This window comes from Oncorhynchus kisutch, unplaced genomic scaffold (assembly GCF_002021735.2).
Source record: "Oncorhynchus kisutch isolate 150728-3 unplaced genomic scaffold, Okis_V2 scaffold1486, whole genome shotgun sequence".
Classification (NCBI taxonomy): domain Eukaryota; kingdom Metazoa; phylum Chordata; class Actinopteri; order Salmoniformes; family Salmonidae; genus Oncorhynchus; species Oncorhynchus kisutch.
This window is the reverse complement of record NW_022263431.1, coordinates 36,022-50,218: the sequence shown is the minus strand read 5'-3', so window position 1 is coordinate 50,218 and position 14,197 is coordinate 36,022. Positions and strand designations below refer to the sequence as shown.

The 14,197-nt window shown below is 43.5% G+C and overlaps 1 protein-coding gene across 2 annotated transcripts; it reads left to right on the top strand.

Annotated features, from left to right (window-relative positions):
* Window positions 1-978: 978 nt before the first annotated feature.
* On the top strand, window positions 979-13,888 carry LOC116352743 (beta-chimaerin; the record flags this gene model as incomplete). 2 transcript variants are annotated; one of them, XM_031818560.1, is given in 7 exon segments in its annotated part: window positions 979-1,030; window positions 8,838-9,011; window positions 10,146-10,223; window positions 10,455-10,592; window positions 10,776-10,881; window positions 10,998-11,199; window positions 11,232-13,888. In XM_031818560.1, coding segments are annotated over 6 exon segments (720 nt in total), but the record flags the coding sequence as incomplete, so codon positions are not given.
* Window positions 13,889-14,197: the final 309 nt, after the last annotated feature.

Here is a 14,197-nt window from a genome sequence, read left to right as displayed (position 1 = left end):
TGACCCAGAGCAGCCCATAGGACAGTAAGCCACGTCTGACCCAGAGCAGCCCGTAGGACAGTAAGCCACGTCCGACCCAGAGCAGCCCATAGGACAGTAAGCCACGTCTAAGCCACGTCTGACCTAGAGCAGCCCATATGACAGTAAGCCACGTCCGACCCAAAGCAGCCCATAGGACAGTAAGCCGCGTCTGACCCAGAGCAGCCCATAGGACAGGAGTCTGTTTCTGTAGTGCGAGGCAGCTTGATGTGTATGTACACCCCCTGGACAGGACGCTAATATTCTCTCCCCTATGAGAAACCATTGTGAAACCTCCATTTTGATCTAAGAAACAAAAGAGCTGATGAACGAATACAGAATGTGTAGTTTGGACGACAACATGATTCATTGTGTGTGAATCTCTGTCAGCCCATCTGACCTGCCCTGGGTCCCACTCACCTACAGTAACCATCTGACCTGCCCTGGGTCCCACTCACCTACAGTAACCATCTGACCTGCCCTGGGTCCTACTCACCAACAGTAACCATCTGACCTGCCCTGGGTCCTACTCACCTACAGTAACCATCTGACCTGCCCTGGGTCCTACTCACCTACAGTAACCATCTGACCTGCCCTGGGTCCTACTCACCTACAGTAACCATCTAACCTGACCTGGGTCCTACTCACCTACAGTAAACCATCTGACCTGCCCTGGGGCCAACTCACCTCCAGAAATACAATGAATGAAAAATTCACAGATCTTGTGTGTTTGTCTGTTTGTGTATATGTGTGTGTGATTTTAGAGTTATAATGTTTGTTCAGTGAGGTATGTGTGATTTAGAGTTATGTTTGTTTACTGTGTGCGTGTGTGATTTAGAGTTATGTTTGTTCAGTGAGAGCGAGAAGGTGTGGCGTGTGTGTCTTCCAGACTCTAATCTATTGCTGTGTTGTCTCACCCTTTCATAGGTTCATACTTTCCGAGGGCCTCACTGGTGCGAGTATTGTGCCAACTTCATGTGGGGCCTCATAGCCCAAGGGGTCCACTGCTCAGGTACCCTCCTCTTCCATTCAGACATCCCAACACTGCTCACTGCTGACCTAGCTACCATCACCTTTCATGGGTACTTCATTACATTAGAGTACCATCCCAAATATCACCCTATTCCCTATGTAGTCCGCGTGTGTAGGGCTCATAGATCAGAACCCTAAAGTTTTACAGGGAATAGGATGCAATTTGGGATGAAAGCCTAAAGAAAATAACTCCAATCCCTGATCAGACCCTTGGAGTCCTGTTAACATCCCTGATCAGACCCTCGGAGTCCTGTTAACATCCCTGATCAGACCCTCGGAGTCCTGTTAACATCCCTGATCAGACCCTCGGAGTCCTGTTAACATGTTCAATAAATCATCCATGTAACCAGGCTTTGTCTCATTTTATCCCCCGTGTTTACCACAAATAAACAATGACTTCCAAGTTTTGATTTATTTAAAGAATTCACGTTTGATCAAATATCAATCAAATTGGACTGATCAGACGTCTCTGTCCGGTTGGGTTTCATGTCATGTGACTAATGTCGTGACTAATTGTAACACATGAGATATCAAACTTGAAATGCCTAATAATGTATTTATTTTTAAATGCTATGACAATAAAAAGGGTATTACAATATTACGTCTAAGCCTGGATCATGTCATGGAGTCATGTCATGTCATGGAGTCCAGGAAATGTGGTCTGTTCCATATAAATCAATGGTTGGATGAGGCCTGTGAAATGTGGTCTTCCATGTAAATCAATGGTTGGATGAGCCCTGTGAAATGTGGTCTTCCATGTAAATCAATGGTTGGATGAGCCCTGTGAAATGTGGTCTGTTCCATATAAGTCAATGGTTGGATGAGGCCTGTGAAATGTAGTAATTTAGCATTCCTCAGTGACACCTGGGACAAACCAGTTCGCCCTGCGACTATGGCTGTCAACTATTTATAAACAAGACAGACGCTCACAGAGAGCTTAGAAGGTGCATCAATGGGACACACCCAGTCAAGCAAGGACATCCAAATACTGTATCCACAAAACTGCAACAAGGCTGGCTGTGCTGGCTGGCTGGCTGTGCTGTCAAATCAAATTTTATTGGTCACATACACATGGTTAGCAGATGCGAGTGTAGCGAAATGCTTGTGCTTCTAGTTCTGACAGTGCAGCAATATCTAACATGGTAATCTAAAAATTCCACAACTACCTAATACACACATCTAAGTAAAATAATGGAATAAGAATATATAAATATATGGATGAGCAATGATAGTGGCATAGGCAAGATGCAATAGAATGTATAAAATACAGTATATGAGTAATGTTAACGAGGAATGCAAGATATGTAAACATTATTAAAGTGGCATTATTTGTGACTGGTGATCCATTTATTAAAGTGGCCAATGATTGAGTCTATGTAGGCAGCAGCCTCTGTGTTAGTGGCTATTTTAAAAGTCTGATGGCCTTGAGATAGAAGCTGTTTTTCAGTCTCTCGGTCCCAGCTTTGATGCACCTGTACTGACCTCGCCTTCTGGATGGTAGCAGGGTGAACAGGCAGTGGCTCGGGTGGTTGTCCTTGATGATCTTTTTGGCCTTCCTATGACATCAGGTGCTGTAGGTGTCCTGGAGGGCAGGTAGTTTGCCCCCGGTGATGCGAGGGGAAGAACGCACCACCCTTTGGAGAGCCTTGTGGTTGAGGAAGGTACAGTTGCTGTACCAGGCGGTGATACACCCGACAGGATGCTCTCAATTGTGCATCTGTAAAAGTTTGAAGGTTTTAGGTGACACGCCACATTTCTTCAGCCTCTTGAGGTTGAAGAGGCGCTGTTGTGCCTTCTTCACCACACTGTCTGTGTGGATGGACCATTTCAGCTTCTGTGATGTGTACACAGAGGAACATAACTTTCCACCTTCTCCACTGCTGTCCCATTGATGTGGATGTGCTCCCTCTGCTGTTTCCTGAAGTCCAAGATCATCTTCTTTGTTTTGTTGATGTTGAGTGAGAGGTTGTTTTCCTGACACCACACTCCGAGTGCCCTCACCTCCTCCTTGTAGGCTGTCTCGTCATTGTTGATAATCAAGCCTACTACTGTTGTGTGGTCTGCAAACTTGATGATTGAGTAGGAGGTGTGCATGGCCACGCAGTCATGGGTGAACAGGGAGTACAGGAGGGGGCTGAGCACGCACCCTTGTGGGGCCCCATTGTTGACGATCAGTGAAGTGGAGATGTTATTTCCTACCTTCACCACCTGGGGGTGGCCCATCAGGATGTCCAGGACCCAATTGCACAGGGTGGGGTTGAGACCCAGGGCCTCAAGCTTAATGATGAGCTTGGAGGGTACTATGGTGTTGAATGCTGAGCTATAGTCAATGAACAGCATTCTTACATAGGTAATCCTCTTGTCTAGATGGGATAGGGCAGTGTGATGGCGATTGCATCGTCTGTGGACCTATTGGGGCGGTAAGAACATTTGAAGTGGGTCTAGGGTGACAGTGGAGGTGATATGATCCTTGACTAGTCTCTCAGCACTTCATGATGACAAGTGAGTGCTACGGGGCAATAGTCATTTAGTTCAGTTACCTTTGTCTTCTTGGGTACTGGAACAACGGTGGCCATCTTGAATCATGTGGGGACAGCAGACTGGGATAAGGAGAGATGGAATATGTCCGTTAACACGCCAGCTGGTCTGCGCATGCTCTGAGGACGTGGCTAGGGATGCCGTCTGGGCTGGCAGCCTTGCGAGGGTTAACTTTTGAATGCCTTACTCACGTCGGCCACTGAGAAGGAAAGCCCACAGTCCTTGGTAGCAGGCCGTGTCTGTGGCACTGTATTATCCTCAAAGCGGTCAAAGAAGGTGTTTAGTTTGTCCGGAAGCAAGATGTTGGTGTCCGTGAGGTGGCTGTGGTTTTCCTTTTGTAGTCCGTGATTGTCTGTAGACCCTACCACATATATCTCTTGTCTGTGACTCCACTTTGTCTCTATACTGACATTTTGCTTGTTTGATTGCCTTGCGGAGGGAATAACTACACTGTTTGTATTTGGCCATATTCCCAGTCCCTTTTCCATGGTTAAATGTGGTGATTTGCGATTTCAGTGTCTGGTTAGGGTAGGTTTTAATAGTCACAGTAGATACATCTCCTATACACTTTCTTAGAAATTCACTCGAATCAGCGTATATGTCCATATTACTCTCTGAGGCTACCCGGAACATGTCCCAGTCTGCGAGATCAAAACAATCCTGTCTGGCCATGCTGTCATGCTTTCTTGATCGCGTTGTAATGGAGATCCTTTTTAAGGAGTGGTTTTAACCCATTTCAGTGCTTCAGTACATGGGGAAAATATCACAATACTGTTCATATCATTCCAATCCTGAAGTTAAATTGAGTGAAAAGGGACACATGTAGCTGTCCTTGGCGCTTCCTGCCAGATAAAAGGATGTAATATTTAGGGTTGCAAAGCTACCGGTAAGTTACCATATTGTCCATGAGTTTCTAGTAGATAGACCATATGGTTGAAGAGAGAACAGCATAATAATGCAAAAAGCATCTAATCAACGATGGCATTTTCAATGAACTGTGACACTATTTACTATTAACTTTTGTCACAACTGCCACCAGTTTGGCACCAGTTTTCTTTCTTTTTACTATTTTCTACACTGTAGAATAATAGTGAAGACATCAAAACAATGAAATAACACATATGGAATCATGTAGTAACCAAAAAAAGTGCTAAATAAATCAGAAGGTATTTGAGATTCTTCAAAGTATCCACCCTTTGCCTTGATGACAGCTTTGCACACACGTGGCATTCTCTCAACCAGCTTCATGAGGTAGTCACCTGGAATGCATTTCAATTAACAGGTGTGCATTTCTTTCCTTAATGCATTTGAGCTATTCTGCTGTGACAAGGTATGGGTGGTATGCAGAAGATAGCCCTATTTGGTAAAAGACCAAGTCCATATTATGGGGAGAACTGCTCAAATAAGCAGAGAAAGACAGTCCATCAGGAACATTTTAAGTTTCTTCAAGTGCAGTCACAAAAACCATCAAGCACTATGATGAAACTGGCTCTCATGAGGACCGCCACAGAAGACCCAGAGTTTTATTTTTATTTTACTAGGCAAGTCAGTTAAGAACAAATTCTTATTTTCAATAACGGCCTAGGAACAGTGGGTTAACTGCCTGTTCAGGGGCAGAACGACAGATTTGTATCTTGTCGGCTCGGGGATTCGAACTTGCAACCTTTCGGTTACTAGTCCAACGCTCTAACCACTAGGCTACCTCTGCTGCAGACGATAACTAATGAACTTAACTGCACCTCAGATTGCAGCCCAAATAAATGCTTCACAGAGTTCAATGAACAGACAGACACATCTCAACATCAACTGTTCAGAAGAGACTGCGTGAATCAGGCTGAATTGCTGCAAAGTATCCACTACTAAAGGACACCAATAATAAGAAGAGACTTGTTTGGGCCAAGAAACACAAGCAATCACAGACTGGTGGAAATTAGACTGGTGGAAATCTGTCCTTTGGTCTGACGTGTCCAAATTTTAGATTTTGTCTTTGTGAGATGCAGAGTAGGTAAACTGATGATCTCTGCATGTGTGGTTAAATAAATCCCACCATGAAGCATGGAGGAGGAGGTGTGGGAGTGTTATTCTGGTGACACTGTCTGTGATTGATTTAGAATTCAAGGCACACTTAACCAGCGTGGCTACCACAGCATTCTGCAGCGATACTCCATCCCATCTGGTTTGTGCTTAGTGGAACTATCATTTGTCTTTCAACAGGACAACAACCCAAAACACACCTCCAGGCTGTGTAAGGGCTATTTGACCAAGAAGGAGAGTGATGGAGTGCTGCATCAGATGATCTTGCCTCCACAATCACCCGACCTCAACCCAATTGAGATGGTTTGGAATGAGTTGGACCGCAGAGTGAAGGAAACAAGTGCTTAGCACACGTGGAAACTCCTTCAAGACTGTTGGAAAAGCATTCCTCATGAAGCAGGTTGAGAGAATGCCAAGAGTGTTCAAAGCTGTCATCAAGGCAAAGGGTGGAAACATTTTGATTTATTTAACACTTTTTGGTTACTACATGATTCCATATGTATTTCATAGTTTGATGTCGTCACTATTATTCTACAATGTAGAAAATAGTACAACTAAAAACCTTGTAATGAGTACAGTAGGTGTGTCCAGACTTTAGACTGGTACTGTATGTCACACTGAAACCCTAATATGGTACCAATGGTATTCACTAAGTTGCTGGTTTATATTTAGGATCAACAGCGTTGTCATTCTGTTTGCGGCAGGGTAGCCTAGTGGTTAGAGCATTGGACTAGTAACCGGAAGGTTGCAAGTTCAAATCCCTGAGCTGACAAGGTACAAATCTGTCGTTCTGCCCCTGAACAAGGCAGTTAACCCACTGTTCCTAGGCCGTCATTGAAAATAAGAATTTGTTCTTAGCTGACTTGCCTAGTAAAATAAAAATTTCTTTATATATTTGTACAGGTAATAAGGACACACAGAGAGCTAGAGATAATTACAGATACCTGTGATAATCTGAAATACCCCAAAAGCACCACTAGATGTCTTGTGATAACTTGAAAGTTTCCAGTAAATGAACCACCCTTTGCAACCCTAGTATTTATGAACACCACCTAATGATTCTACTGATCAAAAATGTTGTATCCTAGTGAACTTGTTGAAATGTTTGTTGGCTGAAAAACAGATCAGACTGTATTTTTATAACGAGGCAAGCCAGTTTAGAACAATTTCTTATTTACAATGACTGCCTATCGGGGAACAGTGGATTAACTGCCTTGTTCAGGGGCAGAACGACAGATTTTTTTTACCTTTGTCAGCTCAAGGATTCGTTCCAGCAACCTTTCGATTTCTGGCCCAACGCTCTAACCACTAGCCTACCTGCTTCCCTGTACTTCACTGGTGCAGTGAAGTATAGGGTTCAGACACACAATATAAATACATTACAGACATTTATAACTTAGCAAGACTGTAGCACAATTGAGGCTAGTTGACCAGTAGACAAGTAGGTTTGGAAAGTCCCTAAACTCTCTGCGATAGACACAGGGTTCTATTATGGCCTGGATACAATCCTGACATGGACTAACGTGGCTGTTTTTCTCTGTAGACAGATGGTTTGTTGTTCAGATATTAGCCATGCTTATAAGCCCCAGGCAAACACTGGTGTCATCAGACAGCCCTGTGCCCTATGGGAATCAGAAGAGACTTCTTTAGTACTTCCAGTCGTATCTGAAGCAGATCTCTAACACAGAGATACACAACTGATGACTGGCTTTCTATCCTCATTGTCTCTCTTTCTCCCTGTCATCTCTCTTTTCTCTCTTCCTCCCTATCCCCATCTCTCTCTCTGTGTTTCCTCTCTCTGTGTTTCCTCTCTGTGTTTCCTCTCTGTGTTTCCTCTCTCTGTGTTTCCTCTCTATCTATCTATCTATCTATCTATCTATCTATCTATCTATCTATCTATCTATCTATCTATCTATCTATCTATCTATCTATCTATCTATCTATCTATCTATCTATCTATCTATCTATCTATCTATCTATCTATCTATCTATCTATCTATCTATCTATCTATCTATCTATCTATCTATCTATCTATCTATCTATCTATCTATCTATCTATCTATCTATCTATCTATCTATCTATCTATCTATCTATCTATCTATCTATCTATCTTATCTATCTATCTATCTATCTATCTATCTATCTATCTATCTATCTATCTATCTATCTATCTATCTATCTATCTATCTATCTATCTATCTATCTATCTATCTATCTATCTATCTATCTATCTATCTATCTATCTATCTATCTATCTATCTATCTATCTATCTATCTATCTATCTATCTATCTATCTATCTATCTATCTATCTATCTATCTATCTATCTATCTATCTATCTATCTATCTATCTATCTATCTATCTATCTATCTATCTATCTATCTATCTATCTATCTATCTATCTATCTATCTATCTATCTATCTATCTATCTATCTATCTATCTATCTATCTATCTATCTATCTATCTATCTATCTTTTTCTGTCTGACAGTCTCTGTTTTTTCTCTATTTGTAATCTGTCTGTATCTGAGAATAAGGAACCCCAGTCAGCGGACCAGCAATAATGCTGGGTATTTCTTGGTAGTAACAACGCCACTATCAGTGATGAATGATTTAGCTGGATGTTCTTATTGAGTCAGGGAGACTCCCAAGTACAGTATGTTTACAGGCAGGCAGAGAAACCTCAACCTAGGTTACATTCCTGTGGCATCTCCCAGAGAGGCAGCTTGCTCTCTTCGTCACGGTGTGTGTGCAGGCCAGACCGGGACAGTGATGCCACACAAGAGAGGTGGTGCTCCGCTCTCTCACCCCCTGCTGTCCAAGACCCTCTGCTGTGACGTGGCCCACCATCTCCCAGAGAGGCAGCTCGCTCTCTTCGTCACGGTGTGTGTGCAGGCCAGACCGGGACAGTGATGCCACACAGAGAGGTGGTGTTCCACTCTCTCACCCCCAGCTGTCCAACACCCTCTGCTGTGACGTGGCCCACCATGGCATATTGAAGCAGCCTGGTCTTACCGTAGCTGGCTGGGCTTTCTCTCTGAGATTGGGATAATCCCTGTACTACTTGATATCTCTAACCCCTCTGTAATGTGTTACATGTTGTTTTAGAAGAAGTTGACCATAATCATGTCAGATTATAAGAATGGAATAAATCTTTGTTTGTGTGTGTATTTTAACACTGACTAACCACCTCTCTGACCTGTGGTTTTCAGACTGTGGGCTGAACGTACACAAACAGTGTTCCAAGCTGGTGCCCAGCGACTGTCAGCCAGACCTGCGCAGGATTAAGAAGGTGTTCAGCTGTGACCTCACTACCCTGGTCAAGGCCCACAACACCACACGGCCCATGGTGGTGGACATGTGTATCAAGGAGATAGAACTACGAGGTACCGTTTAGAATGTTTCTGTGACATTTAAGCCAGGTGCACCCTGCATGTTGTTAGCTAAACTGAAAGAATATTCAAATTTCAAGGTGAAAATGGATGTCTGTGATATGGTCTTGTGTGGCTCAGTTGGTAGAGAATGGGACTAGCAACTCCAGGGTTGTGGGTTCGATTCCCACGGGGGACCGGTACTTTAATGTATGCACCCACAACTGTAAGTTGCTCTGGATAAAAGCATCTGCTAAATTACTAAAATGTATTGGCTTTCTTGGACCAGGGTTAAGGAGGCTCCTAAATGAAGTGCTGTGTAAACCAATCTTTTAAATTAGCATCAAATTCAATCAATCAAATGTATTTATATATCAATTTTTACATCAGCAGATGTCACAAAGTGCTTATACAGAAACCCAGCATAAAACCCCAAACAGCAAGCAATGCAGATGTAGAAGCACGGTGGCTAGGAAAAACTCCCTAAAAAGGCAGGAACCTAGAGAGGAATGAGGCTCTGAGAGGTGGCCAGTCCTCTTTAGGCTGTTCCAGGTAGAGATTGCTACATTTAGTCAAAGAAAATTGTCCATTTGAACTGTGTTGAACTACTCTCAAAAGGGTTGTTGAACTACTCTCAAAAGGGTTGTTGAACTACTCTCAAAAGGGTTGTTGAACTACTCTCAAAAGGGTTGTTGAACTACTCTCAAAAGGGTTGTTGAACTACTCTCAAAAGGGTTGTTGAACTACTCTCAAAAGGGTTGTTGAACTACTCTCAAAAGGGTTGTTGAACTACTCTCAAAAGGGTTGTTGAACTACTCTCAAAAGGGTTGTTGAACTACTCTCAAAAGGGTTATTGAACTACTCTCAAAGGGGTTATTGAACTACTCTCAAAAGGGTTATTTCAACTGGATGTGTTATTTCTAAAATACAGTGTATATAATAGACTTATTCAACATTTTAATCAAATTATGTAATTTCTCCAAAGTACTGTAATCTGCCTCGAGGCTCCATTGGTTGAAATAAAGGCCACCCTTGTTGAATAATTTTGTTGATCCAAAGAGCTTGTTGAGTTTATTTAGTAGAGACTGCATGGGGTGAAAGAGGGTACAGAGAGTAGAGATAACCGACTCTCTGTGTTGCTGCTTGCAGGTCTGCAGTCTGAGGGCCTCTACAGAGTGTCTGGCTTCTCAGAACACATTGAGGACGTGAGGCTCGCCTTTGACCGAGGTTTGGGTTAACTTAATTTCCTTTGCCTCAGGGCTTAGGTCTGGTTTAAGGTTATGAGACATGAAAGTCCATAGGTTGAAATGAAAAGCACATGAGCACAGGAAAGCCGTATCAGACTGCCGGATGTCGTTATGTGAGGTGTAAAGGGCAATTCTGTTGCATTGTGGTAATTGTAGTGAATATACTGCAGTCTGGTCGGTACATAATGTGTCTGGTGTGTCATCTCTGCAGATGGCGAGAAGGCAGACATCAGTGCCAATGTGTACAACGACATCAACATCATCGCTGGAGCTCTGAAGCTCTATCTGAGAGACCTGCCCATTCCAGTCATCACATTCCACGTGTACTCCAAATTCATACAAGCTGCAAGTACGTACGCCCATACTTATTCCCACAATTAGCTCAATGCACCTTGGGTCTCCAGCGCAATGACTGACTGTGTACTGAGCTAAAGGCTAGGTACTAGCTTGGGGAGCTAAGGAAAATGTTCAGGTCTGTGGCACGGTTATTTATCAGGTGAATGTAACTAACAGTAGTACTTCCTCCTGGTAGAAATGCCCAACCCAGACACCAGACTGGAGGCCATCCATGAGGGACTGCTGCTGCTCCCACCAGCCCACTACGAGACCCTACGCTACCTGATGATGCATCTCAAGAAGTGATGAAACACACACTGCATCTGATCTTCATGGGGTTGAATCAGTGATGTAGTCTTACATACACATATGTTGTTTCTCACCTTTCTGACTAATATAATAATCATCTTTCTCACAGGGTCACCATGTTTGAAAAGGACAATTTCATGAATTCTGAGAACCTGGGGATTGTGTTTGGTCCGACGTTAATGCAGCCGCCTGAACAGAACGCCCTGGCCACTCTGAACGACATGAGGCATCAGAAACTCATCATACAGCTCCTGATAGAGCATGAAGACGTCTTGTTTTGAAGGACTGGAGCCCTGTCTGTTGCTGGGCAGGATGGGCTGGAGCCCTGTCTGTTGCTGGGCAGGATGGGCTGGAGCCCTGTCTGTTGCTGGGCAGGATGGGCTGGAGCCCTGTCTGTTGCTGGGCAGGATGGGCTGGAGCCCTGTCTGTTGCTGGGCAGGATGGGCTGGAGCCCTGTCTGTTGCTGGGCAGGATGGGCTGGAGCCCTGTCTGTTGCTGGGCAGGATGGGCTGGAGCCCTGTCTGTTGCTGGGCAGGATGGGCTGGAGCCCTGTCTGTTGCTGGGCAGGATGGGCTGGAGCCCTGTCTGTTGCTGGGCAGGATGGGCTGGAGCCCTGTCTGTTGCTGGGCAGGATGGGCTGGAGCCCTGTCTGTTGCTGGGCAGGATGGGCTGGAGCCCTGTCTGTTGCTGGGCAGGATGGGCTGGAGCCCTGTCTGTTGCTGGGCAGGAATAGGATGTTTGATTTATTCCATACCAGAGGAATCTCAAGCCATCATGTCTGTCATCATATGAAGTGTCAAAATTCCCAAATGTTTCTATTGTGGTCAGATTTGAGCTTCCATTACTTCTCTCCCATAAGCATGAGTGTTGGAGTTGAGTCTGTGGTACGTCAGTCAGACATCATGTCTTGTTACAGTAAGGTCAAAGGTTGTCACATCCTGCCATATTCTCCTTAAGAGGAACAAGGTACTGGATACGTCTCAAATGGCACCCTATTTTCATTACTTCTGAACAGGCCCCATAGGGCTCTGGTTAACAGTAGTGTACACTATATAGTGAGTAGGGTGCCATTTTAGAAAAAGCCATTGATTCCAACATTTCCACACACCTTTCATGGCGTCAAGTAGCCTAGCGGTAAGTGTTGGGCCAGTAATCGAAGGTTGCTGGTTTGAATACCCGAGCCGACAAGGTTAAAAATCAGTCAATGTGCCTTTGAGCAAGGCACTTAACCCTAATTTGCTCCAGGGTCGCTGTACTACCATGGCTGACCCTGTAAAACAACACATTTCACTGCCCCTTTCCAGTGTCTGTGACAATAAAAACGTTTGTTTTTATGTTTCCATAAATCCAGCATCATCACACTAACACATTCTTCTTGGTTGATGTCTGTCTGTATAGTGATTGTCTGCTCAAGTGTGTTCGTTGTGTGCTTCTTGGTCAATGAGTCTCATGACTCAGTAACTGTGTGATCCTGTAGGGTGAGATATGGATGGATGGTCTATGTATGAAGCACTGTGCTGATCAATTTATTTTGTGAAGATTTCTTTGTTTTCAGCATCATGTGCTTTTTTTCCCCCTGAAACTGATAGGTTGTCAAGGATCTGCGATGTGTTCCATTGTCAAAATACAACAAAACCCTAAAGGAATTGGTAAACAGAGTAGGTTAAACTTGTAAGGAAATGCTTAGAAACCTATTTTGAGTGGCACGGTTGAAGTTCCATCTGCGACTGTTTGCTGGTACTATAAAAATAGGCTGAGTTATAGTGTATGGTTTGGTTTGGGTGAAATGTGTGTGAGCCTAAATGTTTACAGAACTTTTGAATCAAACTTCTCATTCTTTTAAATTGACACATGGAATTAGTAAAGTAATTAATACAATATATATGTTAATATTCATACTTTAGTGGAATACCATTGGGTAATATATGTATATACATATACACACACTGAACAAAAATATTAACGCAGCATACAACAATTTCAACAGAATTTACTGAGTTACAGTGCAAATAAGGAAATCAGTCGCAATAACTGAATTAGGCCCTTATCTATGGATTTCATAAGACTGGGTGGGCCTAAATCCTCCCAGGCCTACCCATGGGTGCTCCCCTGCCCAATCAGAATTAGTTTTTTTCCACACACAAGGGCTTTATTACAGACAGCTGTCCGGGTGGCTGGTCTCAGACGATCCCGCAGGTAAAGAAGCCGGATGTGGAGGTCCTGGGCTGGCGCGGTTACACGTGGTTGTGAGGCCAGTTGGACATACTGCCAAATTCTATAAAATTATGCCTGCTTATGGTAGAGAAATGAACATTCAATTCTCTGGTGGACATTCCTGCAGTCAGCTTGCCAATTGCACGCTCCCTCAAAACCTGCGACATCTGTGGCATTGTGTTGTGACAAAACTGCACATTTTAGAGTGAACTTTTATAGTCCCCAGCACAAGGTGCACCTGTGTAATGATCATGCTGTTTAACCAGCTTCTTGATATGCCACACCTGTCTGGTGGTTGGATTACCCTGGCAAAGGAAAAATACTCACAGGGATGTAAATAAATGTGTGCACAACATTTTAGATAAATAAGCTTTTTGTCTGTATGGAACATTTCTGGGATCTTATTTCAGCTCATGAAACCAACACTTTACATGTTGCGTTTATATTTGTGTTCAGTAATAGCTACTCGTAGACTGCCAAACATCTAGTATGGGTAAGGACTAGACCTCGTAGTGTTCTGCCACTATTTGACACATACTAAAGTCAGGAAACATAAAGTGTAAATGTTCAGACTATAAAACTGCCTGGAGCAGCTATAGGTGTTGTGGAGCTCGCCTTCTCCAAATAACGTCATGGCGACAGAGTTTACACATTCTCTGTTTTCCATTATTGATAATAATTGAAATCCTTTCTACGAATCCATTTTATTAAAAGTATTTTTGTGATGGGTGCAATTAAGATTGTAATTGATCAAATGCTGATTTATTAAAAGGATGTAAAATGGCATTTTGCTCAATCTTTTATGTGTACGTTTAGGATAGGCTACAATTCAATTGCTCAAAGCAATGTCTGCGTCATGGTGCAATGCAATCACAACACACACGTACTCTACCACACCTTCAATAGGACAACGATGGCTCAATAGCGCTGGTGCTGAAGAGAGCAACAATGGTGGACGCCCTGTACCTGAGGGTACACACATGGAATGTGTCTCAAATGGCACCCTATTCCCTATATAGTGCACTACTTTTGAACAGGTTCCATAGGACTGTGGTCAACAGTAGTGCACTATGTAGGGAATAGGCTGCCAATTTG